General features: G+C 57.0%; 13 protein-coding genes across 13 annotated transcripts; 6 read left to right on the top strand and 7 right to left on the bottom strand.

Annotated features, from left to right (window-relative positions):
• Positions 1–42: 42 nt before the first annotated feature.
• KRP23_7782 (uncharacterized protein) lies at positions 43–2,418 on the bottom strand (the record flags this gene model as incomplete). Its single annotated transcript, XM_067893140.1, has 1 exon — positions 43–2,418. One exon carries the CDS (start codon positions 2,416–2,418, stop codon positions 43–45), a length of 2,376 nt encoding a protein of 791 aa, XP_067744952.1.
• Positions 2,419–2,508: 90 nt separating this feature from the next.
• On the top strand, positions 2,509–3,753 carry KRP23_7781 (mRNA-decapping enzyme 1B; the record flags this gene model as incomplete). Its single annotated transcript, XM_067893139.1, has 5 exons — positions 2,509–2,664; positions 2,746–2,786; positions 2,868–2,997; positions 3,059–3,141; positions 3,204–3,753. The coding sequence occupies 5 exons, from the start codon at positions 2,509–2,511 to the stop codon at positions 3,751–3,753; spliced, it is 960 nt and encodes a 319-aa protein (XP_067744951.1).
• Positions 3,754–4,029: 276 nt separating this feature from the next.
• On the top strand, positions 4,030–4,956 carry KRP23_7780 (Endonuclease III-like protein 1; the record flags this gene model as incomplete). The annotated part of the gene is made up of 1 exon (XM_067893138.1): positions 4,030–4,956. One exon carries the CDS (start codon positions 4,030–4,032, stop codon positions 4,954–4,956), a length of 927 nt encoding a protein of 308 aa, XP_067744950.1.
• A 105-nt stretch (positions 4,957–5,061) lies between these two features.
• On the bottom strand, positions 5,062–5,529 carry KRP23_7779 (uncharacterized protein; the record flags this gene model as incomplete). The annotated part of the gene is made up of 1 exon (XM_067893137.1): positions 5,062–5,529. One exon carries the CDS (start codon positions 5,527–5,529, stop codon positions 5,062–5,064), a length of 468 nt encoding a protein of 155 aa, XP_067744949.1.
• Positions 5,530–5,855: 326 nt separating this feature from the next.
• Positions 5,856–7,719, top strand: KRP23_7778 (RNA polymerase II-associated protein 3; the record flags this gene model as incomplete). The annotated part of the gene is made up of 4 exons (XM_067893136.1): positions 5,856–6,070; positions 6,150–6,213; positions 6,288–6,353; positions 6,421–7,719. The coding sequence occupies 4 exons, from the start codon at positions 5,856–5,858 to the stop codon at positions 7,717–7,719; spliced, it is 1,644 nt and encodes a 547-aa protein (XP_067744948.1).
• A 1,883-nt stretch (positions 7,720–9,602) lies between these two features.
• Positions 9,603–11,019, bottom strand: KRP23_7777 (Crinkler effector protein 8; the record flags this gene model as incomplete). The annotated part of the gene is made up of 2 exons (XM_067893135.1): positions 9,603–9,641; positions 10,648–11,019. The coding sequence occupies 2 exons, from the start codon at positions 11,017–11,019 to the stop codon at positions 9,603–9,605; spliced, it is 411 nt and encodes a 136-aa protein (XP_067744947.1).
• Positions 11,020–11,171: 152 nt separating this feature from the next.
• KRP23_7776 (LRR receptor-like serine/threonine-protein kinase SIK1) lies at positions 11,172–12,365 on the bottom strand (the record flags this gene model as incomplete). Its single annotated transcript, XM_067893134.1, has 1 exon — positions 11,172–12,365. The coding sequence occupies one exon, from the start codon at positions 12,363–12,365 to the stop codon at positions 11,172–11,174; it is 1,194 nt and encodes a 397-aa protein (XP_067744946.1).
• Positions 12,366–12,605: 240 nt separating this feature from the next.
• Positions 12,606–13,325, bottom strand: KRP23_7775 (uncharacterized protein; the record flags this gene model as incomplete). Its single annotated transcript, XM_067893133.1, has 1 exon — positions 12,606–13,325. The coding sequence occupies one exon, from the start codon at positions 13,323–13,325 to the stop codon at positions 12,606–12,608; it is 720 nt and encodes a 239-aa protein (XP_067744945.1).
• Positions 13,326–15,260: 1,935 nt separating this feature from the next.
• On the top strand, positions 15,261–17,129 carry KRP23_7774 (Leucine-rich repeat-containing G-protein coupled receptor 4; the record flags this gene model as incomplete). Its single annotated transcript, XM_067893131.1, has 4 exons — positions 15,261–15,692; positions 15,760–15,851; positions 15,924–16,036; positions 16,120–17,129. 4 exons carry the CDS (start codon positions 15,261–15,263, stop codon positions 17,127–17,129), a joined length of 1,647 nt encoding a protein of 548 aa, XP_067744944.1.
• Positions 17,130–17,313: 184 nt separating this feature from the next.
• On the top strand, positions 17,314–17,687 carry KRP23_7773 (uncharacterized protein; the record flags this gene model as incomplete). Its single annotated transcript, XM_067893130.1, has 2 exons — positions 17,314–17,388; positions 17,448–17,687. The coding sequence occupies 2 exons, from the start codon at positions 17,314–17,316 to the stop codon at positions 17,685–17,687; spliced, it is 315 nt and encodes a 104-aa protein (XP_067744943.1).
• A 205-nt stretch (positions 17,688–17,892) lies between these two features.
• KRP23_7772 (Protein-lysine N-methyltransferase) lies at positions 17,893–18,739 on the bottom strand (the record flags this gene model as incomplete). The annotated part of the gene is made up of 6 exons (XM_067893129.1): positions 17,893–17,925; positions 17,993–18,092; positions 18,172–18,194; positions 18,260–18,358; positions 18,431–18,488; positions 18,561–18,739. The coding sequence occupies 6 exons, from the start codon at positions 18,737–18,739 to the stop codon at positions 17,893–17,895; spliced, it is 492 nt and encodes a 163-aa protein (XP_067744942.1).
• A 207-nt stretch (positions 18,740–18,946) lies between these two features.
• Positions 18,947–21,818, bottom strand: KRP23_7771 (Gelsolin, cytoplasmic; the record flags this gene model as incomplete). Its single annotated transcript, XM_067893128.1, has 4 exons — positions 18,947–19,060; positions 19,130–21,373; positions 21,439–21,583; positions 21,661–21,818. 4 exons carry the CDS (start codon positions 21,816–21,818, stop codon positions 18,947–18,949), a joined length of 2,661 nt encoding a protein of 886 aa, XP_067744941.1.
• Positions 21,819–22,819: 1,001 nt separating this feature from the next.
• On the top strand, positions 22,820–24,838 carry KRP23_7770 (NADP-dependent malic enzyme; the record flags this gene model as incomplete). Its single annotated transcript, XM_067893127.1, has 3 exons — positions 22,820–23,096; positions 23,203–23,379; positions 23,460–24,838. 3 exons carry the CDS (start codon positions 22,820–22,822, stop codon positions 24,836–24,838), a joined length of 1,833 nt encoding a protein of 610 aa, XP_067744940.1.
• Positions 24,839–24,921: the final 83 nt, after the last annotated feature.

Below are 24,921 nucleotides of genomic sequence, written 5' to 3'. Positions count from 1 at the left end.
TCTTGCTCTCAGTAGATATGTTTCGTTCAAACTTTGCGGCGTTCACGATAGCAATGCAAAGCGTAGTGGTAGATCGATGCGGGCGAAGCAACCAAACGTGACGACCATGGTCACTGCTGTCAGATACCAAAATTGTGCATGGAAATCCTGGAGCATTAGCCTCTGTATCCAGAGTCGCGCTGGCATACCGTCGATGGAACCGCTAATGGCATCAGGTTGCGTGGTCTCGCCCAGGTCGTCAGGTGATGAGCGTAATCGAGATCGCAACTTGCAGGTGAAAATCTCTCGCGCCAGGAAGGCGCCACCCAGTCGCCCGATAAACATGCAGATACAACGCAACCATAGGTTCGTCTGATCCTGCAGCACAGCGAGAGCATTTCCTGGCTTCTCAAACACCGCAAGCAGCGTTAGGAGAGAAGGCACCAGGATGAGCGCGGTTGTATCCGCCATGTTGTCTTGCTCCGCAAGCTTCATGAGAAAGTAGAGCGGTCGCAAGGCATCGCTGGTAGCCGTCCTCGAAGAAGAAGAAACAGGAGCCACATTTCCAGTGCTAGGCCGAGAAGATCCATTTGTCTGGACGCCACATTTCCGGCAATTCACCTGCACGCGCGAGCACTTGTCACGGAGGGATGACGCTTTACGCGTACCAGTCTTTCGAGATGGCGAAGAAATATCCAGAGCTGATGCCTGAGTATCTCTCCGCATGCCATTCGTGCTACGGTCTCGCTCACGGATTCGGCTACCTGTTTCTTGCCAGGAAGGCACCTCGCCGATCGAAGTATCTTTGCCGTCAATATTTCGCGTCACAATAAACCCATCCGAGCCGTAGCCATTGTCCAGCTCACAATCGTGGTCTCCGTCTTCGAGCAAGTTGGCGTCCGTCTCCATCGCTGCTGCTCCAGCAACCCCGCAATTCAGACCCAGAAGCCCTTGACTTCCCAGTGAATTACGGTGCGGGAGACACCTTGATACATCCATAGCGGAAGTTGTTGAGCGTAAGCAAAATGCGACCGACGAGGTGATGTTGGCATGCAACGGCATGGCCAGCCAGGCTGAAGACGAGCGCTTGAAGTCCGTGTAGATGCCAGTGTTCAGGAAAGCAATGTGGATGTTGTTGAGCAGCAGCATACCCCAGTACAGCGCGTCGATGGGCGTATCCGACCCCACCAGAATGTACCAGAACACGTAGTAATAGAGCTGCCCCACATACAACAGCGACGGGTGCGCAAACGGCTCCGACATGCTGTTCACCACGTGCGTGATCACAAAGAAGTAGCCTTGCATCAGCAGCAGATACAGCACCGAGATGGCCAGCTTCAGCCACGACTCACTGGTCGTTGACGACGACGCCGCGGGGTCTTCCGCGAGCGCAAACAGCCGCACGCACAAGTGACCAAGGAACAGCGGCACATGAACCACCAGCGTGCTGTAGGCCACCGCGTGCTCAAAGCTGAACCGCACACGCGCACTACGCGCACAAAAGAGCACAATGCACAGGACCGGCGAGAGCAAATACAACAAAAAACACGACCGCGTCGAGGCCTCTGTGCCTCTTGCCGAGCTGTACGACGAGAACATGATGAGCCACAGCGCGAGCGCGCAGAAGCCGCAGCCGTACAGCAGCCTCGTGGCCGCTTGCCCCTGTCTTGGCTGTCTGTCCACCTGTTCACTCCTCTGTCGGCCATCCTCCCCTCGTCCGCCTGATCGCTGTCTCGGCCCAAGGGACAGTCCGTCCACCTGCGTCGTCCTGTCCTGTTCCTCGGAGATGGCGCGCATCCTGGCGTCCTGCTCCTGCTCCATCACCAGGTCCTCATACTGGGACCGCGCCGTCCTGCGCTGCATACTGAAGAAGAGCGGCACAGCGGCCAGCGCCACAATGCCGAACATGGTGTTGCCCACGATCCATGAGTACCTGCTGGCCGGCATGGACATGTACCACTCCACGAGACTGATGGCGGCGCTAACAGCGGCTAAGCCACGCCAGATCATGGCCTGCGTCTGTGAATCTGCGTCCTCCAGGCCCGAGAACCGGAACACTAGCAGAAATGGCGTCGTAACGAGCGTTAAGTTGCACAAGTACCAGATTGGGGTCACGACCAGTGAGTACGCGGCGTGGCCGAACTGGCCCGCCACGCACAGCAGCGTGAGCAACACCAGCGACACTAACGGGAACGTGGCCCGCCACAGGAACAGGTTCCACTCGCTCTGCGTCTCCGGGCCCTGACGGAACTTTTCGAGCAACTCAAACGCCGCGTGCGACTGGCGACGCGCGCGGCGTGGCCCGGACGTCAGGAAGCGCGTCCATGCGCGCCATCCACCACTGCCAGAGCTGGACACGGCGCTCGGTAGGCTGCTGCGCGCAGGCGACGCGCGCACGAGCGCCACGAAGCCGCGCCACAGGTGCGCCAAGGCGGCCATGACTGAGAGTGCAAGTTGCACTTGATGTGGAGCAACATAAGTGATGTGGCGTACATAAGACGCATCAACGCCAGTCACAAAGCGTTCGAGATGGCGACCGACGCGCTGCACGTTGACGTGGACCGCGCGCAGTCGAACGCCATGAACCTACAGGTTCTCAAGCGCCAGGACGCTGACGTTATGGAGATCGTGGACACAGCCAGCCACGTGGTCATGTACGAGTTTGACCAGGATGCGCAGAGCTGGGTGCGTATGTTGCTGGAAGGGGGGGAAGCTGAGTTGCGGATCCTAACGGTGCTGGAACATCAAATATTGCGTATATTGCAGAAGCGGAAGGATGTCGAGGGCTGCCTCTTCGTGGTCAAGAGGTGCGTGGGAGGACGTCGGTGGACACTCAGAGGACGCTGGAGGACATGACTAACGGTCAGATGGACCTTTTTCTGCTGCAGATCGTCGTCGCCGCGCTTCCAGATCTTCGTCAACAACCGCCTGAGCACGACCAACATGACACTGCCACTGGACGAGCGTCTGGAAGTGGACAATGTGGACAGTTTCCTCATCCTGCGTAGCCCCGAAACGGTAGGAACGTTGTTTTAGGAAGGAGTTGCAATCATTGTACTAACTGTTGGGTTGTTGATAGGGATACTCGACGGGTTACGCCATCTATGGGCTTTGGTTCTTCCCTGAAGAGGATCGTGCCAAGATTCTGCAGCTGCTCCAACGGTAGGATATGTGAAAAGGTTGGAAGGAGCAATGGGACGCTGACGGTTCGTTTAATGTTGCAGGCTTATCCAGTCGCTGAAGGCCCCACAGAACGCCATTGCGGACGCCACGCCCGCAAAGGAGCAGACGCCAGCGCAGAAACCCAAGCAGCAACAGACGTCACAGCCTGCTCAGCAGCAGGAACAGCAGCAGGAGCGACCTCCGGCGCAGTCGCGTAACCGAGGACGTTCCCGCAACAAGCGGGACGATTCAAAGCGCCGTGGTGGCAACAACAACAACCCCACAGCGATCTTGCAGCGCTCTCCGAAGGGCGAGGGTAGCAACAGCAGCAGCAGTGGTGGTAGTGTCAACGGCTCGGCCAAGCAGGAACCCACTCCGGTTGCTACCTCCAGCGGCATGGTTCCTATCTCGAAGGCAGACGGCATTGCTGCGGGTGAGGCCATTATGGGCATGTTCTCGCAGAACCGACCGCAGCAGCAGCAGAAGCCGGCGGCGGCGTCCACCGTGAGCAAGGAGCAACTGAAGCAGACGCTGATCGGCCTGCTGGATGACGCACAGTTCTTCGACCAGATCTACCACGCGTACGTGGACCGCGTCTCGAAGCGAGGATGAAGTGCGGGCGACCAAGGGCGTAGATAGTGTAGGCGACGATGGCTGCCACCGAGGATCGTTGGCATAGAACTTGAGCGGACACCCATCCACCCCACCTTCCCCATGCCTGAACGAGGCGATGGGGAGCAAAAGGGGGCGATTTAGCACGCACGGAACAGAGAGAGCAGTCTAAAGGCACTCACGTATAACTTGGGATCAAGTTGAATTCCTTTTTGACGCCACTTGCATCGTCTTGGTTACCTCCTCTTGTCCATTCGCCATTAATGGACGTCCGAGATGAGTGGCGGCAATCCATTCACACGCTTCGCATTCGCTTCGGCCGGTAAGGACGACGACGCAGACGTCAAGGTGGAGGCAACCGTGCCGCAGTCAGCGAGACCCTCCGCCAAGCGTGCAAGAAGCGAAGCGAAGGCGTCTCCCAGCCGCCCGACCAAGCTCATCAAGACTGAGCATGGGGACAGGAGGTTGGAGCTGTTGCTGGAGCTCTACGACGCACGAAAGGCCAAGGACACGCCCATCGACAAGTTCGGGACTCACGCGTGCGTAGCTCCCGGCGTGGCCAGCGCCAAGGTCGAGCGGTTCCAGTTGCTGGTGGCTGCGCTGCTGAGCTCGCAGACCCAAGACCCGATCACTTACGCGGCGATGCAGCGTCTGCACGGACTCGGAGAAAACGACGAAGGGCTCACCATTGCAGTGGTGAAGGCTACCAGTGAGGAGAAGCTGGGTGAGGTGTTGCAGCCTGTGGGCTTTTACCACCGTAAGGCGCACCAACTCAAGCGAGTGGCTGCCATTCTCCGCACGCAGTTCCACGGAGACATTCCTCAGTCGTTGAACGAGCTGCAGGAGCTGCCAGGCATCGGACCGAAGATCGGTCGAGTGATCACGTTGCTGGCTTGGGGCCGAGTGGACGGCATCGTGGTGGACACGCACGTGCATCGCCTAGCACAGCGTCTCGGCTGGGCCTCCACGAAGACTGCAGAAGACACGAGAAAGGAGCTGGAAGACTGGATCCCGCGCGAACACTGGAGCGCGCTGTCCCTCGCAGTCGTGGGCTTCGGCCAAACCGTGTGCACCGCCAGACACCCGTCCTGTTCCTCGTGTCCACTAGCATCGAAATGCCCCAGCGCCTTCAAGGTACAACCAACCAGCAAGTCCACCAACAAGAGCAAGACGCACCGCACCACCAACAAGATTGGCACTTGACTGCTCCCACCTAGCATAAAAAACAATAACAAGGGCATTTCATTATGTGCAGCGAAGCGAAGCCGCTCTCCACTGCTAGCTGATAAAGTTGATACGTCTCTTCCTTCATGGTGCCTGTGCGTACACCACGAGCAGCAGCACCAGGCAGAAGCCGATTGTGATCAGGGCCAGCAGTGCCAGCGCGCGGTCCGACACCTCGTCCATGTTCTCCATCCTGCGTCTGTGCGACCTCTTGGGGCTGTGAGGCGTCAGCAGGTTCCCCGCGGCCGAGTGCGACGCCATCCACTTGCCCACGGAACGCAGCAGCTGAAGCGGCTCCACACTCACCGCGACGCCCCTGGCCACCTCCCCCAGGTCTTCGTCCTCCTTGCGGCGCCGTCGCTTCCGTCGGGCCGCAGCGCCTTCGTCCACGAGCGGCCGCATGGGAACGAGTCCACCCATCTCCTCGTCCCCGCTGTCGTCTTCACCGCCGCTGGCCATGAGCGGCTGGCGCAGCTTCCCCGCGTCGTCGTCCATCACAGTGCACGTCTTGCGCGGGTACGCGGCCTGGAAGCGGCCCCACACGATGTCCATGCCGCAAGCTTCTTCTCTTCCTCTTGGTAGTCGAGTCACTGGTTTTGATTGTGAGTCGGCTTCAATGCGGCCGAAGGGACGCGTTACCTTCGCGCGACATCATCAGGATTTTGCTGCCATCCGTAATCCGCAAATGCCGAAGAAAGTCCTTATTGTACTGATATAATAAGAGTTGAATAAACTGATCCACTTATAGACGTTAGTAATTAGCCAATGATATCCACGCATCAAGCAAAGTCACAAATTTGTAGTAGTTAATAGAGTACTGTTTGTTTGCTCAAAAGCTGCGGATTGTGGGAAATCACTACGGATCCTGTCAAAAACTGATGGAAGATATCTCGTCACTGCGGCGCGAGCTGCAGCAGCTCTCGGCCACGCAGCTTCGGGAACTGCTGAGCGCCAGTGGCCATGGACAACTACTGCGACACGAAGAAGGCGACAAACCCGCAGTGGATGAGCAGCTCGCGGCCGCCGCCAAGGACGAGGGCAACGCGTTTTTCCGCCAGGGCCGCATGCTCGACGCCGTCTCCGCCTACTCTCGGTCTCTAAATGCCTGCATCAACAAATACAATCATTAGCATTTGGTTGCTCACTTTTGTGTGTGTTGGTGATGCTTCCAGATGCATCGAAATGGACCCGAGCAACGCCCTGTGCCTCTCGAATCGAGCTGCTGCCTACCTGAAGGTCCGAAGCTGTTCCAGAATGTTGGGATATTTGTGATACTTACCATTTGCTATTGTTTATGTTTTGTGCTGCAGTTAAAAAAGTTTGATCGTGCAGTTGCAGACTGCTCCAAGGCTATTGACGTGGATCCGACCATAAAGGTACCCTGCTCTGCTTCTTCCTTTTGTGGCTCCTTCATGGAGGTTCTAACTGTTGTTTTTGTTGCAGCCGTTTATGCGTCGAGCGGCAGCGTATATGGCTCTGCAGCAGTATGAATGTGCAGTGGCTGACCTTGTTGGGGCACTCGAGTTTGAGCCGCGCAATAAGGAGTGCCGAGCGAAGCTGCAATATGTTGTGGACACTGCGATGGAGTTGCAGCAAAGTGGGGATGCAGTTAGTGCAGACCTGCGTGGAGCTGCTATTCGTGCCGCGGTGATATTTTCTGTACGTGAAGGGTGGGCAAAGCATGCTGTGCGAGGCAATCCGGGCCCTACCGCGGTGAATGGGCACACCCTTTTCCAAGGAGCGGGCGGACGCATCTACCTCTTTGGCGGACGAGCTGTGCGGGAGCAAAAACCTGATGTTTTCGTGCTGGACGAGGATGACGACTCGAGCTGGGATACGGTGCCAACTCAAGGCACGGGAGCGCCGTCGTCACGGGCGTGGCACTCGACATCCGCCATCGGTAACAGGGCAAACGAGTGCTACTGCGTGTACGGCGGGGTGTCGTCGCGGGGTGAAGACTCCAACGTGCACTTGCTCGTTCCAGCGTCACCTCGAGGGTTCCGATGGGAGTTACCACGTTGTTTTCAGGACCCGAAAGAGATTCCTGCTCCTCGCTCGGGGCACGCAGCCGTATCGGTTGTGGAAGAAAGTGGCAGTCGAGCCGTGTACATTTTTGGTGGTCGAACAAAGCAAGGGGTGAGCGATCAATTGCTGATATTGCGGTGCTCATCAGAACGGAGTAGTGCTCCCAATGACACGACGGTACATTGGGCGATTGTTTGGGACGAAGAACACGCTTGTGAAGAGCAAAGAGGTGTGGGTAATTGGCCTGCTGCACGGGATGGTCATTCAATGTGCTTGCTGCAGGGTACAGAAAGTCTGGGACCTCGACTTGTTGTCTTCGGTGGAAATGGTCAGCTCAACGACGAAAGAATGAATGATGTCTGGGTGTTCGACCTGCAGCAGAATTGCTGGACGCTGCTAGAGTGCTCAGGGGATATTCCATCTCCGCGGTCTTACCACACTGTTCATGTTGTGAAAGAGTTTATCTTCATCGTTGGCGGGCGTACTGCTGATTCCGAGGACGCCAGCGTGTACATGCTTGACATCAGTATCTCTCGATGGCTCAGGGTTCCTCTTTCGAGTGATCGAGCGTTGACTCCTCGTGCATGGCACTCCAGTATTCTCACTGAAGCCGGCAAACTATTTGTGCTAGGTGGCGGAACATATCATGGGCCACTAAAAGATGCAGCTACGCTAGACTTAAGCTACTTTCGGGCCAAGGCGTCTTTACTACTGTAAACCGCGTTGCTGAGTGCAATGTAGTAACAGTTTAGAGACATAACATACTAGGAATGCGCCACATGAACTCACGTGACAAGAGGAACTTGGTGGGAAGCTGCAGAAAACTGTCCTAGGCATTGTGTTGCATCCGGGTTGCGTCAGTACTTAAATTTTGGTCCGCTGACAACTTGAAAGATGCCCCATCGAGTCAACCTTTCAATCGAGATTGCTCGGACCTTGAAATCTTGAGGATTATGGTAAGTTGCTCATTCGCGAATTTGCAGCGTGGGGATGAAGTCAATGGCTGAGAAGAGGAAGGTGGTGTGGTTCCAGTTGGTGAACTCGGATGGAGCAGCGTTGACTCCAGCGACTTCTGTCGAGTTGAAGAATGAAATGGTTGCCAATTTCCTCGAGGCAGTGCACGACAAGCTCAAAGGCTCTCGCATTATTCTTCGAATTCCCCGCGTCTGATCTCAAAGATTCCGGGAACTGCGAAGCAAACAGGAAGTACAAAACATGCACAAATGTCTGAAGGCGTCGACTACTTTAAATGATTTAGGTACTTCAGCGACAAGCGCGCTCGTTGTGGAAGTGCCTCGAGTCTGGTTCAAGCTGGTTGACTGCGATGGTACTGCATTAACGGCCGCAGATACAGTTCCTCTCACTGAGCTGAACTCTGTTGAGCATCTACGGGGTGCAGTTTTCAACAAGTGGAGATTCATTATAAACACTCATGTTGGCGTACCAAGTGTATTCTAACGACATAGTCCGTGTTGACGAAAGATATCGGAAGGCACTGAGACCATCAGCCAAGCTGGCCAGCCTCGGGAAAGCTCAACATTCTGCGCTTGTTGTGAAAGTGCCGCAGCACTCAAGTTCCTTTGGGCGAGAATTGACGAAATTTACCTTTTCACTTTGGGAAAATGTCGTATGGAGAAAGGCTTGGCGAGAGATCTAGCTTTTCCAGCTTTACCAACGATGAGGACACTACATCCGAGGTGAATGTCTATTCTTCTGTGAAAAAATTCTGGACGTGATCGACGAGCACAATCGCAAGGCCATTAAGGCCCGCAGATTTGGTATGTACAGCTACCAGCTTTCCAAACTACCCAGGCTTCCATCAGAAACGGAGATGTCGTTTCCCAGCAACCGAGGAGCCCCTGTACAATGCCATGTTAGTAACGTCTATTGCAGTGAAAAAAAGGCAAGAAAAAGAAAATACTCCATGGTTGACACCAGCGATAGTCAAGTTGCAACGAGGACAGTTGTAAGATGTACTTCGAAGTGTGTGCAATACGTGATGAACGAAGGTATCTCTTCAATACGAATGCACGTACTGGAAGAAGAATCTTAGAGGCATGGGGTTCATCGTTGCTGGACTGAATACTGTATGATCGGGAGGGTGAAGTTGTGTCGGTGTTTTGCGCGACAGAAGAGTGTGAACATTGGTCAAGGCTAGCTGCCTCGACGGTAGGAGTATAACTCGTATTGGTGGTGCAGAAATCGTTGATGCTAGATGGCTAACCCACGAGTATTCGAGACCTGTGCTGTGGCCAATCGATTATTAGTTTTACTTAATCAATCGTTTGATCACGTGTACGTTTCTTCATATTTTGTCTACCTACCGACCGATCCGCTGTTATTGTTTGGCTGTCGTGTTGCAATGCTCGGTCGGTCATCGTTTGATAATAAGGTACCACACTATCTCAATACTTACACAAATGAAGCAAAAGAAAAGGAAGCTGTCAATTGTTTACTTGGTGGCGTTCACCTGCCCACCCTGAGCGGTGGCGGTGGTGGTGGTGAGGTCCCCGAGTATGGTGTCTGAAGCCCACGGAAATAAAGTTCGTGGGCCGATGAAGACGCCATCGCATGAGAAACAGTAGCTCCAATCAGGAGCATCATGGATGTCGAACGTCCTTCATTAAACGAACGAGATGCTACTCACGCAGACGTCATGAAATAAATGCAAATAGGTATTGTTGTGCCTAAGTGGGGTCACACTGAAGATTGAGTGTCCGACCGGGTGTTTCATCACGCATATTTACGGAAGGCAGGCATGTTTTGGACGATCCGGTTACCTGTCGCTCGGGCCAATTCAATATCGGGGCCCGACACACTCGCGGTATCATAGTATTCCTTCAGGATCGAAAGATTGTCACTGCGGATATACGGCAGCATGGCATCGAGCTTACGACGCTTTACAGGTTCTTGAAAGCACGGAAGACTGATCTCAGCGACATCGGTGTCTGACGGTTGGGAAAGTAGCGACCTAATGATCTCGAATGCTGCGCCTGGCTTCGAGACGACGGCATGCTCGATGGTAACTTGGTTGCCGTTGATTCTGTCGGAAACCCAGAAGAAATGCCAAACGTCTGTCAAATTGGTCAGCAGCGCCATCACCAGATCGTTTGAGAGAAGATCCAATGCAATGAGCTCCGACATTGCCTGGAACACCGAGTTCTCTTCAATTGCTCTCTCCACCTCGACAAGCATTCGTACGTCCTGCATGTACGCCAAAGCGTCTGGTTCCTCCTTGACGATAGAATTTAGAATGAGGACATCAGTGCGTCCAGCAAGATTCAGGTTGTAGCCTGGTAAACCAACGTTGAGGACATCTTCTTGTTCTTCCACGCCAAACACGCATAAATCCGTCTTCTCGAGTACATTGCCAAGATGTTGCTCCAAGTACGCGTGGTATCGCTCTCGCTGCTGCGTTTCGGTGACAGTTTGGCCACTTTGTTCGCTAGCGCATTCCCATTCAAACTCATCAATAGGAGCTTGCTCTTCAGCAGTAGCAGCGATTGAGGGTGACAGCTTCATCTCGATGTGCAAGTCTTGGAGAACCCTGTGCGCCATCTCTTTATTCATTTCCGCGTGGGCATATCGCTTGCGCTTGGTCCCAAGAACTTCGTTAGGCTCTGTGGTAGTAGCTTCTTCACTTACAGCAGCAGGCGTAGCTATGCGAGCATCCACGACAACGTGGAAGGCGCCGTCTTCAGTGTCATTTGCATCTGGAAACCCAAATTCAGAGCTCCCGACGCTGCTGTCCGGATCCATTTCCTTCTCCTTCATGACGTCTTGGATTCCTTCCGGGAGTTCGCCTCGCTTCAACTGCTCAAGATCATAATCCTTCACCTCCAGCCAGTGGTTGCCCTTCTTCGCGACGTAGAGCGTCAACGCTTCAGCAGAGCACCGAATGATCGCCGGGTCCTTCTCTTTGATCAACTTCTTCAGCTCGCCGATTGTCTTGGCCTCATTGATGTCCACGCTAAGAAGAGACCCGCCACCAACGACCACGCAGACCACCCACTTCATCCCTTGCTAACAAAATCAAAACTGAGCTAAACGGCGAAGAAGTTTGCAGATTGAAGGCGCTAGACTATAACGAGAGAGAAAACGAGAAAGATGAAATGCATCAATCAGCAGAGCCCTTATAAGAAATACACAGAGGCAAGCAGACATCCCCATCACTGCGCAGACACCTGGAGGGCGTCTGGAAGCTGGTAGACGCGTTTCCGCGAAAACTCGGCGACCAGGTGCGAGTTGTTGCCGGGGTCATCCTCGGGTGCCCCGTCGCCCAGGCCTTCGTCGCTGCTTCCTTTGTGGTCGAAACTCTGCGTCAGGAACGCCGCGGACGAGTTGGACGGCTGGTCTTCCAGTGTCTGCAAGAACTGGTGCGATGACGTGGGCGGCGTGTCTGGGCTGGGCATGGGGTCTCCCAGGATGGCGTGGCGGTAGCTGGCCTTGCGGTTCTTCCACTTGGTCATGACCGCTTCGAGGCTGGAGCAGCCGTCCAGGAAGTTGGGCAGCTCGCCGCGCAGCCGGTTGTCACGGAAGTCGGACTCCTTGAGGAACTTGAGCCGCGCGATGCTCCCGGGCACGCGGCCTTCGAGTGCGTTGTCGAACAGGTAGAGATACTCGAGGTCTTCGAGCTCGCCCAGCGTCTCGGGGATGGGGCCGCTGAGCTGGTTGCTGGACAAGTTGAGGAACTCGAGCGCCTTGCAGCAGCCGAGCGACGGCGGGATGTTGCCCGTGAGCTCGTTATTCCGCAGCGACAGGAAGACGAGCGCCTGCAAGCGGCCGATGTCGGCCGGAATGTGGCCCGTGAGGCAGTTGCCGCGCACACTGAACTTGGAGAGCTGCGCGAGCTCGCACAGCGCGTCTGGCAGCGCGCCGCACAAGTTGTTGTGCTGGAGCTGCAGCGTGCGCAGGCTCTGGAGTTGACCGAGCTGCTTGGGCACCGTGCCGGACAGCGCGTTCTGGTACAGATTGAGCTCCTGCAGGTGGCCGCAGTCGCCCAGCTGGCGCGGAACGGCGCCTGTCAGGTCGTTGCAGCTTACGTCGAGCCGCTTGAGCTCCGCGAGCGCTCCGAGCTCGGCCGGCAGCTCGCCGCGGAGCTGGTTCTTGGATAGGTCCAGCACGCGGAGCTGCGGCAACTGCGCGAGGCTGGCGGCCGGCAAGCAGCCGCTGAGCTCGTTGGCCGGCAGCTCGAGGGCCACGACGTGGCCCATGGCCACCTCGACGCCGAACCACTGCTCCGGGTCGCGCGTAGGCTGCTTCCAGCCGTCTCGACGGCGCCAGCGGTCGCCGCCCAGCGCGTCGTACAGCTCTACGAGCGCGGCCACCTCGGTCGTGGGGATGGAGCTCTGTCCTTGGCCCATGGCTCCTCTTATTCTCTCTGCCTTGGGGCGGCGGCCGTTTCTCCCTTCGGTAAACTGCTTAAGCTGTGGAAGATCAAAGAGTGATGATGCTGGCCCATTACAGACGGCGTCAGGTGAAGCTACAGAGATGGATAGGGAAACCCGCAGCTACCGCTGGCTGCGTTCATTACGTTAATCTCGGACGCATTCACATGCTAAATAATTAGGGACCTGACTAGGGACGGACGCAACTTGTCCATCTTATAGCGCGTAGCTCTGCTGATCCAACGAGAGCTCGCGGTTGCGCGTCGGCATGACGTCGGACTGGTACTCGGGCACGTAGCGCGGCACGTACTGTGGCTGGTGCTCGTTGCCGGCGTCGGCTACGGACACCTCGAAGTTGGGCCCGTTGACGGACGCGGCGGCCAGCGCCTTGGCGGCCAGCCGCTTCTGCTTGCGCTTGTTGAGACTGTACGTGATGATGCTGTTCGGTGGGGCTGCGTACGCGCGCGTGAGCTCTTCCTCGCCCGAGAGCGCGCCACGTCGGCCACGCTGTCGCGTGGCGGGCTCAACGGGCATGACGGGTATCCGCGAGTTCTCTGGCGCGGGTTCAGCCATGGGCTCGGCCACGCCGCTGCGCGTGGAGGTGAAGGACGAGTTGTGGCTCGAGCCGGCCGAGCCCTTGGTGAGCGAGGCCACGAGTTTGTTGAGGTCGAAGGCGAAGGCCGGCTGGAAGGTGTGCGGGTCCTTGGAGGGCGCGACGCCGTCCAGCGCAGCGTTGAGGTCGCGGCGCTTGGCCACGGCCGGCAGCCGGCGCATGGTGGAGGTGCCCCAGGCGGCGGCTACGGCCTCGTACTCGAAGCCGTCGTAGCTGGAGAAGGTGGTCATCTCGGGCGCGGCGTCGGCCGAGATCGGCACGTTGTAGTAGTTGCCGCTGCGCGTGCTGCGCATGACGGACGTGTAGCGCGGCTCGACCATCATTGGAGCTGTGGAGGAGTTGGCAAATGAGACTTGGCGTGATCAAGCTGCTGCTGCGTGAGTCGCGTTTGCGGTGTGGAAGAGCTCGGAGAGGCGACGAAACGGCCGCGTCTGTCGTAGCGAGTCTGTCGGCACCAAGACGCGCGCGCTGGTCGTCAAGAGCTCAAGTGAGTTGTGACGACGGCCGCGCGCGGACGCGCCGCCCGGCTTTGCCTAGCGCCTGTCGTTGCCTCGCCGCGCTCCCCTACGGTTAGGTGTTGCCCATCGTTCGCCATTTCAGACGCGGAGCGGACACCTTGGCTGTGTGTGCAGAGTCTGTATGAGCTCAAGTGGTCGCCGTCTGGACGGAGAAGCGCGGCCAGGGCGCAAACAGCTTGGGCCAATCTGATGGGAACGCGTGCAAGAGACAAGAGGCTTGGCTGCGTTGGTGGTGCTTGGCCACCGCTGACATCGTCCGCCGCCTCGTCGGCTGATCCGACAGCTTGGTGAGGAGAATGCAGGCGGTGCAGCGGTTGCTGTCCACTTTTAGCCCGCGTGAGGTGTGCGAGAGCTCGGCGCTGTTGTTGTTGCTGTTGCTGTTGCTGTAGTCGCTATCTCCGGATCCGACGACGACAGACAGCGTGGAGAGGCAATCGGGCGACCCGCTCGGCTCTCTCTATGTAGAAGTACGGTTTGGGTCGGGAAACGCCGAGACCGTCACAGTAGTCGCCGTTTCCTGCTCCGCCTCGGTGCTGCTTCTAACTCAAGTGACGCTTCCTGGCCGCGATGGAACGCCGCCACGCTGGACTGTCCTCGGCGAGTAGGTACTTCCGATACAGTTGGGGAACATGTAACGTGCGTTGCCCTGCAATTTGGTTCAATGGTTCGGTGTCGGACCCACCACGGCAAGAGATGATCGCGCTGTGCAAGCACCCGGATGGTCACGCCCTTGCCATCACTCCCGTGCTCTACGGTGTAGGGCTCGGCGACGATTATGGCTCACGTGAGGCTGTGTGCTCTTCGACCGGTGCCCAAAGCTCACGCTCGTTGGACAGTGCAGCCCGAAGCAACGGTCACTTTGGCGCTGGTAATGACGTTGAAGCTGTCAAGCGAGCACCTCGGCAAAAGCGCTACGTCTTGCTGCAGCTGCCGCCGCACTCGGCTATCCTACGAAGCGCTTGGTGACTTTACGCGATGGCTCCATTCGCTGCAGGATACGTCGTCAGAATTGCAGGCAGCACCGACCGATCCTAATCACGGTGCTCTAATCGATCGAGACTGGCAATCTGTTACGTGCCCAGTCACGCATCAAGCGCCTTGTCTCGGACAATCGTCGCTTCGTTCGAGGTGCATCGAGTGCAAACCCTCTAGGTGCTGCAATCGCTGGTGTCCGCGATGGTACGCATGCGGCAACGTGACAGCACGGTATAGTCTTGACTCAGTTCGTCACCAAGAAGCATACAGACGGACGGCTGTGCCAAGTTACGACCAACTTCGACGTTGAAGTCGTCCGCAAGCTACGACAAGCTACGATACCAGTACTATAGTACACACGCACCAGCATAGCGGTTGCGTTGATCCACAATGAGACGGCGTTCCTCCGTAAACGATGAAATGTAAGACAAACCTTCGACTTTGGTTCAGCTCTTTTTCAATGCCTCCCTCCATTCCTGCGCCAAAGAGCAACACCTCCGACATTGTCGCTTACTGGGGTGCTTGGGTCTGATCAGTACTGCTCTGTCGTCAAATAAAAGCAGTCGATAGACCTCAAGTGCAGCAGCGTGAAGTTGACGCTCCTACGCTGCTCCTGAAAGCGACTCGCAGTCATCCTCAACTGATGGTGCAGCACCAATGTCAGTAAATGATGGCAGTAGATGTCACTATCAATATGTCGCCCGCCTCGTTTGAGTGACTAGTGGCTGGCAAACCAGTCAAGTTACAGCAACAACAGCAGCAGCCATGGCGCAGCCGCAGGTGGACGGCAAGCGCCGCATCAAGAAGCTGACGGCCGAGAAGCTGGCGCAGTTCCGCGACGAGATCTCCAAGCGCGATGGGCAGCAGATCGACCTCACGGGCCGCGGCATCGAGACGATCGTGAGCCTCGAGGGCCTGGAGAACGCCACCAAGCTGGACCTGAGCCGCAACAAGCTGTCCAAGCTCTCGCAGCTCAAGTCCGTGCCGCGTGTGACGATGCTCAAGCTCACGGACAACAAGCTGAGCGGCGACGGGCTGGCGGAGATCCAGCACCTCAAGAAGCTCGTGATCCTCAATGCCGCCGAGAACCACGTGACCCGCATCCCGTTCGAGGTGCTGCGCAACGTTCGCACGCTCAAGGCGCTCGTGCTCAACAACAACTCTATCTCTGCACTGGACTGGGTGCCCAAGCTGCCGGTGCGTGGCGTATCTGGAGCTGTTTGTGGTTGGTTTGGGCTAATGGTGGCGTTTCTTGTGTGGACAGGAGCTCAACTCGCTCATTGTGAGCAACAACCGCATCACGGAGATCCCGCAGCGTGTGGTGGACGGACTCCCGAGTCTCAAGAAGATTTCCATGTGAGTGGGTGGGATTTTGTTGAGTTTGTTGCGGTGCGGTGGGCTTACGGTTTTTGGTGTCGGCTGCCGCAGCTCGCACAACTTGCTGGAGGAGATCCCGAACCTGAGTCAGTTGTCGGAGATCACGGAGCTTCGACTTTCGCACAACCAGATCAAGAAGATCCCGGCGCACCTGGCGCAGTTGAGTAAGTGGAACAACTGCTGGCCAAGACTCTTGATTCTAGAGGTTTGGGTGGATGATATCTGACTGGGTTACTTTCTTTTGCAGAGAACCTGAAGGTGCTGGAGTTGAGTCACAACCAGATCGATGACTGGGCAGGTCTGGAGGCGCTTAGCTCTCTTGAGAACCTGCGGCAGCTCAATTTGATTGGTAACCCCATCGTTGGAAAGAAGCTGGAAACTGCCGCCAAGGAGGACAGCGACAGCAGCAGCGATGAGGGCAGTGATAACGACAGCAACAACGAGGATGGCGAGAGTGATAGCGAGGATGACAAAAAGAAGCGCAAGGCCTCGAGCAAGAAGGCTGACATTTCTGAGGAGGAGAAGCAGCAGATTAAGGAAGCGAAGCGCCTCGACGCCAAGCACAAGCAGTACAACTTCAAGATGAAGCGGCTGTTCCCGAATCTGGTGGTGCGTGATGCCGCGCGCGTGCTGGACAAGCGTGTGCACGGGTACGTTGCGCCACCAAAGGAAGAGAAGAAGCTCAAGCACAAGAAGCCGGAACCCTCGGACAAGACGAAAAAGGCTGCCGGAGGAAAGCGGAAGCGCGATGAGGACTCCAAGAAGTCCAAGACGGAGTCTACAGCGGAGGAGAACAACGACGACACGGAGAAGCCAGCTAAGAAGGAGAAGAAATCTACAGCGGAGGAGAACAACGAAGATGTGGAGAAACCAGTTAAGAAGGAGAAGAAGTCTCACAAGAAGAAACACAAGAGCGACAAGCCGGTGGAGGAGGTTACTGCTTCTCCGGAGCCCGAGAAAAAGAAGGCGAAGCGCCACAAGAAGCAGGACGAGTCCAGTGATCCTACCCCAATGGAGGTGGAGCCTGCATCCAAGCCAGAAGACAAAGCTGACGCAAAGGTTGAGAAGAAGGAGAAGAAGCGGAAGGACAAAAAGAAGGATCAGCGACAGCCCAAGGAAATTGGGAGCGGCGTGGTGGCCGTGAAGCAGTTCAAGAAGCCCAAAAAGAGCAAGAACGCGCAGGCCAAGCCAGTGGATCTCACGCAGCTCAACTTCACGCCGGACGTGGGCTTCGGCGGCTCGTCCGCCTGGGACTAAAAGCTGCCGCGAACATCTTCAATAGCGAGGTAGCCATGAAGACAAATTTCGTGTCACACAAAAATAGAGCCATGGATACAAACTTGTCAAACCCTATATGAATTACTGTACCCCCAGAAAGCCTCTAAAACGTAGTAAAGCTTGGACGAGCGGTGCAGAATTCGCAAGTAAACGCAGGACAAAGATGGCGAGCAACCCGGTCGGCGAGTTCATCGCGAATCTCATGGCGCCCAAGTTCAAGGGCGAGGAGGAGACTCTGGTGCGTATTATCCTCTTCTTCTTTGCTGCAGTGGCCCACTCATGCGCGTGTCTCTGCAGGCGCACCTGTCCACGCTGGCCGAGGGCGCCAAGTGGCGGCTGGAAGACGACCTGCCTGGCCACAAGAAGGCAGGCTTCCACCGCCACCACCAGTACACGAGCCCCGAGGGCTTCCCAGAGGTTCCTCGCCAGTACATCGTGACCACGCACTCCAAGGACCAGAACTTCGCCACGTACGCTGCCAACTCGTACTCGTCGGCCATCGCCATCCAGGAGGAGATGAAGAACCGTCAGTTCTAAGCTGCTGCAGCTGAAGGTCGCTCGTGGCTGGGACCTCAAGGAGAAGCAGTGAAGTGGTGATGATACTCTTTGGAGCTGGCAGAATCAACAGAAACAAAATGAACGATCGATGGCAGACTATGTGGCTCGGAAAACTGTTGACCGCTGCGGAGTTTGGGCGTTGCAAGCTCGAGTGACTTCAATTAACGTGGATGTTTTTGCAGGTTTATTGCTCGGGGGGAGAATTGTACAGGTAGACCTGGCAGCAATAGACGATGGCGAGGTGTCAGATCCAGACATGATAACACAGCTACGGACTAGCTTACTTTGGTGCCTTTGTAGTTGCGCTGGTCGTCGGGTTTCCAGCCTGGGACGGAGAACACATACGTCACGATGCGTACACGTAGTCGCCGTGCTTCTTCCAATCTGTCCATCGCAACCAAAGTAGCAAAGTGGTCAAACCTACTGCACAAGACCTACACACGAGGAAAGCAACATGTAGTACTTCGGCAGCAGCATTTTGATCCCCTGCCGCCAAAGACGCATCGGTTAGCAAAGCCACCCACTTCAACATCGCCTCGAACCTCACTCACCTGAGGAACAAGGTACAGGAACAACGCCGTAGCCGATGTGAGGTCCACTTCCAGTGCGTCACCATGCCGAACATCCACCAGATCCCCCACTCCGTGCTCCTGCAATTGTTGCACCACAAAAAGCCACTTGATCAGCAGTTGACAGCCGCATAGCGGACGTCCGCGTGTCACCTCGACGCGTGCTTGCGCTCGTTTCACCAGGTCCTCATTGTACTCGACGCCGACACACCTGCAGCAGATCCACACAGCAAACGGCTTAGAAATCCGTAGGATCTTGAATCAATTCTTTCTGCCGCCTCACCGAGCCCCGGTCTGTTCGGCTGCGTGCACCAGGATCCGCGCGTCGCCGCAGCCCAAATCGAAGAGCACGTCGTCGCTGGAGAGCGCCAGCAGGTCCAGCGCGTGCTCGAGCACTCCGTCGCCGCTGGGCGTGAAAGGCGCGAGCTTTGGGCCCAGCTGCTGCGTCACTGACGACGACATGGCGTTCTGATAAAAGTGCTCGAAAGTTCATTTGCGTTCAGTATGGCCCCGCAGTGTTGTTGCGTCGCATGGTAAATGGCATGATGAAGTTGCATGTAGTATTTCGTTACTTCATTTTCATGAAAGGGTAGAACTTTTCACATCGCAGTGCGGGCAGGATGGACCGAGGGATCGAGGCTCGCACTTGTGTCGCTTCGGACGAGCAGCTTAGAAGAGGCCGACGTCCTTCTTCTTGGCCTGCTGCTTCCACTTGGGGAGCTGCGCGAACTCGGCCCTGTTCATTTCCAGTAAGGTCTGGAACTCGGCGTCCGAGAGGTAGATCTGTGAAAGGAAACAAGTTAAAGGTGTGAGAGTCCCGACAAACTACAAGTTTCTGCAGCCACAGCTTACCTCCTTCGAAGTGATATCGATGCCCTCGACGCCAGCCTTCAGCTGCTCAAACGTGAAAGTTTCGCCCGCACGGCCAGTGGCCTTAGCGGGAGAAGCAGGAGTGGCGGCAGGGGCAGCTTTAGGGGACACAGGGGCAGCCTTCGGAGAGATTGGCGTGGCCTTGGGGGTGGCCTTCGGAGAAATAGGTGCGGCCTTGGGGACCGGCGCCTCCGTCGGCAGAACGGGGATCGCTCTCGCCGCTACCGGAGCGGGCGCTGGCGTCTCCTTCTCACGAATGTCCTCGTTAGTGATCGTACCAGGAAGGTCCTTGGGGGCGTTCTTCTCCTTCTCCTCCTTCAGCTTCTGGAGCCGGGTCTTGTAAGGGTCCAGGAACTCGTTCTTCGTGAAGAACTCGCTGTCCCATGCCAGGAAGTTGCTCGTGAACATGAGCGGCTCGTTGTTGCAGTGCACCGCCACAATGGTGGTACCCTCACCACGGCCGTCGCTCTTGGCAACCGCCAGATACTTCTCAGCAAGAGCCATGGCCTCGCGTCTCTCGGGCTCATTGGCACCGCAGCCGATCCACACGTACAAACTCGTGTACGTATCCAGCAGGAACACGTCATCCGTGTTGAGGTCATCCTGGGCGAAGTTGAATATCTCGCGCGCGTCAAAGTACCCGTACGTGTTCGAGCACTGGAACAGGCGGGGCTCATGGGGGGCCTCAAAAGTCGATTTCACCTTAGCGTACTCGCCCTTGCCACCAAGGAACTCCCAGAACTCGTCCGATTCGCTGCCCTCCTCAATGATCTCGGTCTCGCGGCTCTTCTTCAGGATCGAAGCAATGCTGGACGCAACCTCGCGCTCAGCAGCGCTGCTTCCAGCCCCCTGCCACTCATAGACCTTGCTGGGGGTCACCAGGACAAAGCAGTCGCCAGAAGTAAGGCTCGAGGCCTTCTCGTCCACCTGCGCCGCCAGGGTGTTCTTGGCGTTGGTTCCCTTGATCTGATACAAGGAAACACCGTCCGTGTCGTACGAGTCTTCATCTTCGCGGTTGGCAAAGCCACTAGCCTTGCCACCAGCGTGCACAATCATCGTACCCTTGAACAGAGCGCGGAAGTGTGCCGGCTCCTTGCCTTGCACGACACGGACCTGGACAGGGGAGCCGCCCAAGCTGTCATCCAAGAAGGTGGACAGCAGAGCAGACGCAGCCTTCTCATCCGTCGTGGACGAGCGTCCCTGCCAGAAGTAAATCACCTGCGTTGGCTTGCCACTCGAGGGAGTCACCACATGCAGCACAATGTAGCTGTCACCATCGTAGAAGTGACCGTACTGCTCCTTCGGCACTTGAACCTTCTCAAGGTCCTCAATACGCCACACCGTGACCTCGTGCTGGCCGTCGCCATTCGGGTCCACGCCAATGTCCTCCTCCGACTGAGAGGCCGCCTTCAGCAACGTCTTAACGTCCACTTCCTTGTCGGTTTGCATCTTGGCAACGCCCTGGCTAGGCTGAAAGCCGAACTCAAGCACCTTAGGCTCAGTCCACGCCTTAAACAGCGCCGTGAACACCGGGGTCTCGCCCTCCTCCACAACGCGGGTGATAGGCGTGTGGGACGGACGGCCCTCCTTCTTTAGGTAGTGCACCGCAACAGTCAGAGCGTTCTTGCGCTCGCTCTCGGAGGCAGTCTTGCCTACCCACACGAACACCTCGTTGCCGACGTCGATGATAAACACATCCTCGGTCTTCAGAATGTCCTTCGTAAGCACACCCGACGACGGGGTCACGTCCGCAACCTGCAGGTTCTCGTCCGTGGACCCGCTCACGCGCAGAACCATTGTGCTCTTCTTGGCAGCGTTCTCGTGGTGTTCGTCCGACTCGGCCGAGCGTGTCACAGTCGCAAAGCCTCCAAGAATCGCCCAGAAGGCCTCGTCCTCCGGCTCCTCATCAATAAACGTGACGTTGGCACGGCCACCACGAGCTTCCCTGGTCTTGCTTACAAACTCGAGCGCCTTAGCCTTCTCCAGTCGGTTGGCCTCCTTGCCGGCGTACACGTAGAGCTCCAGACCAGCGTCGAGTACGTAGGCGTCGTCCACTGTCAGCGACGAGCTCTGCAGCGGCACCTGCTGCACGCGCACTGTGCGCTTGCCCTTGATGCGGTATAGACGCGTCACGTACTCGTCGCGCTTGACCTCATTGAAGCCGCTGGCCACGCCTCCCTCCAGGTACTGCAGACCTGTGGCCTTGAAGTACGACAGGAACAGGTCCTACAAAAGCCACAACTGCCACGTCAGAGCATATTTCCAGAGAGAAGGAAAGTGTCTATACGCACCGACTCGTGGCCCTCGCACTCGCGGTGCTGCACGGGCACGCCGTTGAGCGCGTCGTCAAGCTCCACCGTCTTGTAGGCGGCCACGCCGCTCTCGTCCGCCGACGTGTCCTTGCCCAGCCAGAAGTGGATGTGCCACGTGAGTCCGCTGTCAATTGCAGCAGAAAGATTGCAACATATGAGAGTTAGCCATTGTATTGCGGGGGCAGCGTCGTGCGCTCGTACGTCGTCGCCTCGCTGGTCTTGAGGAAGATGTAGCTGTCGCCGCTGTGCAGCTTGTGCTGGTCGGCGGCTGCCACACGCACGGGCTGCAGATCCTCGATGCGCCAGGCCTCCAGGCCCGCCTTCGTACCGGCCTCCGTGAACGCGCTGTCGGTCGCCATGCTGTGGGTGTCGCTCGTGATCTTTTCCTTCAAGCTGCTTGTTGCCAAATGAGTGAAGAGAGGATTTTTTTTTGGCTGAACGGATGGGTTAAGTGCGGATGACGCGAGGCTCAACTACTTGGACTCACTATGCCGCTTTTGTGATTTAAGCCCCCGCCCACATTTCGCATAAATGTGGAATTGTAAACTTGTTGTGTGGTGCACCTGTATATGGTGTTAACAACACAGTTGATGTCGTGCACATAAAGCAGATGCCCATTTAGGTGAGTGTTAGCCTGGGCGTGTTTGGATGTGCGCGTCGGTGATCGAGCTGCTGCGCTTTCAGCTCTAATCAGCTCGGGCAGCGTTGGTGGCGGCAGTGGAGTCATTGCTGCTGACTGGTGGTGATCGCTGCACTCATCCCGCTGACAAGGACTAGCGGCAGTGAATCGCTCCGGCAATTGGTGGCAATGAGCATCTGACGCGTTGCTGCCTGGCACAGCGTCGAGGTCGCGAATAAAAACGCCGTGCTGCGACTAATAGCTGGCAAATCGCCACGGGCGCTGTGTGGTGTGTGCAGTCGTTGCTGCTCTTGAGGCTCAAGTCAAGTTGAACGAGCAGTCTCTCCTCGCTGCAAAGGAGAATTGCAAACCGCTTCTTCGCTGTTTTCCTGTGCCAAAGATTCCTTGACACTACCGGTAAATCACTGGCACGTGATCGGTCGGTGAATTGCGCCGCTGCTTCGCAACAACCCTCAAGTTCACAATTTATCCTGACAAGTCGACGCCAGCTTCGTTCCTACGTCTCGAGCGTGCGATCGGACTCGGACAGAGCCGAGACAGCTTTAGCTTCCCATCGCAGCTGGTTGTCGCCGACCAATAGCGGGCGACTTCAACAGGATACTTGGTGTGGCGTACATAAACGTCGCGAGGCTGACACACTGTTGGACGGTCTGCTTGGTCTCATTCGGCAATCCGCGACCAAGCAGCCAAGTTCAGTTTTCTCCACGTCCGTCCTGCACGATGCTGGCGCGCCAATTACGCACCCAAAAACGCTCCCTGCAGGCCGCCGCGGCTCACGCGCGCTTCCTATCGACGCCCATCTCCACCCAGGACCACGAGGAGGACGACGAGGCCAGCGAGCCCTCGGGCTCCGAGCACGACATGCTCGACACGTATCTCACGACGCTGCGGAAGTACAACCCGCCCATCAAGACGGGCCTCAAGGGGCTCAACATCGTCCACGACCCGCTCTACAACAAGGGCACGGGTTTCCCGCACGTCGAGCGCGACCGCCTCGGTACAATGCTGTGTGCACGCTTTGCTACATGCACCCGAGCTCCATCTAACCTGGCTTCACTTTGCGTTGCTTGTCTGCATTGCTTGTCTGTGTTGATGCACACCAGGTCTGCGTGGTTTGGTGCCGCCGCGCCGCCTCTCGGTGGAGGCGCAGCTCACCAAGCTGTACGAGACTTTCTCGCAGGAGAAGGACCCGCTCAGCAAGAGCCGCTTCCTCACGGACCTGCACGACCGTAACGAGACGCTCTTCTTCCGTCTTCTAATCAAGCACATGAAGGAGATGGGTGCGTATTCATGCTGCTATCGCATTGTTAATTGAGTGTAGCTGCGGCTGACAGTTGTGTCTGGCTAACTTCAACTTTAGCCCCCGTCGTGTACACCCCGACGGTCGGTCTGGTGTGTCAGAAGTTCGGCCATTTGTTCCGCCGCCCGCGTGGTATGTTCTTCAGCACACGCGACCGCAGTCAGTTCGGCGCCATGGTGCACAACTGGCCCTGCGACGATGTGGAGGTGATCGTGGTCACCGACGGCAGTCGTATCCTGGGTCTCGGAGACCTCGGCGCCAACGGTATGGGCATCCCTATTGGTAAGCTGGCGCTGTACACGGCTGCCGGTGGTATTGACCCGCGCAAGGTTCTCCCGGTGATGCTGGACACGGGTACCAACAACAAGAAGCTCCTTGAGGACCCATACTACCTCGGTGTGCAGCAGCCGCGTCTCACGGGCGAGGCGTTCTGGTCCATGGTGGACGAGTTCATGCGCGCTGTGCGTCACCGTTGGCCCAAGGTGCTGGTGCAGTTCGAGGATTTCTCGAGCGAACACGCCGCGGACGTGCTGAACGCGTACCGCCTGAAGCAGCTCTGCTTCAACGATGACATCCAGGGAACAGGCGCTACGGTGCTGGCGGGCGCTCTGAGCGCTTGCGAGCGTGTCAAGATCCCGCTGAAGGAACAGCGTATTGCCATTCTTGGTGCCGGTAGTGCTGGGCTAGGTGTGGCGACCACGCTGCTGCAGGGTATGCTGCGTGAGGGCATGACGGCTGAGGAGGCTCGCGAGCGATTCTACATTATCGACCAGCATGGTCTGCTTGGTGAGTCCCGCGACTCGCTGAACTCGGGCCAGCAGTTCTTCTCTCGCAAGGATATCGCCGACAAGACGAGCCTCGTCGATGTGATCAGGCAAGCCAAGCCCACGATGCTCATGGGTCTGAGTGCTGCTGCTGGCGCCTTCACGCAGGAGGCTGTCGAGGAGATGGCCAAGCACACGGAGCACCCGATTGTCTTCCCGCTGTCGAACCCCACGTCTGTGGCGGAGTGCACGGCCGAGCAGGCCTACGAGTGGACCAAGGGCAAGTGCGTCTTCGCCAGCGGCAGCCCGTTCCCGCCCGTGATGTACAAGGGCACGCAGTACAACATCAGCCAGTGCAACAACATGTTCATCTTCCCGGGTGTGGGTCTGGCGGCGTCGGTTATTCAGGCGAACCGTGTGACGGATGGCATGCTCTACTCGGCCGCCAAGGCGCTGTCGCAGTGCATGACCCCGGAGGAGATTGCGAACGGCCAGGTGTTCCCGTCCGTGGAGAACATCCGTGACGTGTCGCTCAAGGTGGCTACGGCGGTCTGCGAGACTGCCATCGAGGAGGACGTCGCTGGCTTGCGGCCGACGATCCGCCGCGGTGCGACGCTAGAGGACTTCGTCGCGTCTAAGATGTACTACCCGACGTACCACGCGCTGGTCGAGTAAGCAACACGCTTGGTGGATGGAAGGAGCAAAGATACGAGTGTGGAGGTGCATGAAAGCAACAGCTCGACGTTGTCTGCAGTGCA

Source organism: Phytophthora ramorum, assembly GCF_020800215.1.
Source record: "Phytophthora ramorum isolate Pr-102 chromosome Unknown Phyram_PR-102_s0006, whole genome shotgun sequence".
NCBI lineage: Eukaryota > Oomycota > Peronosporomycetes > Peronosporales > Peronosporaceae > Phytophthora > Phytophthora ramorum.
Note: the sequence above shows the minus strand (reverse complement) of the source record. Positions and strands in the feature narration are given on the sequence as shown.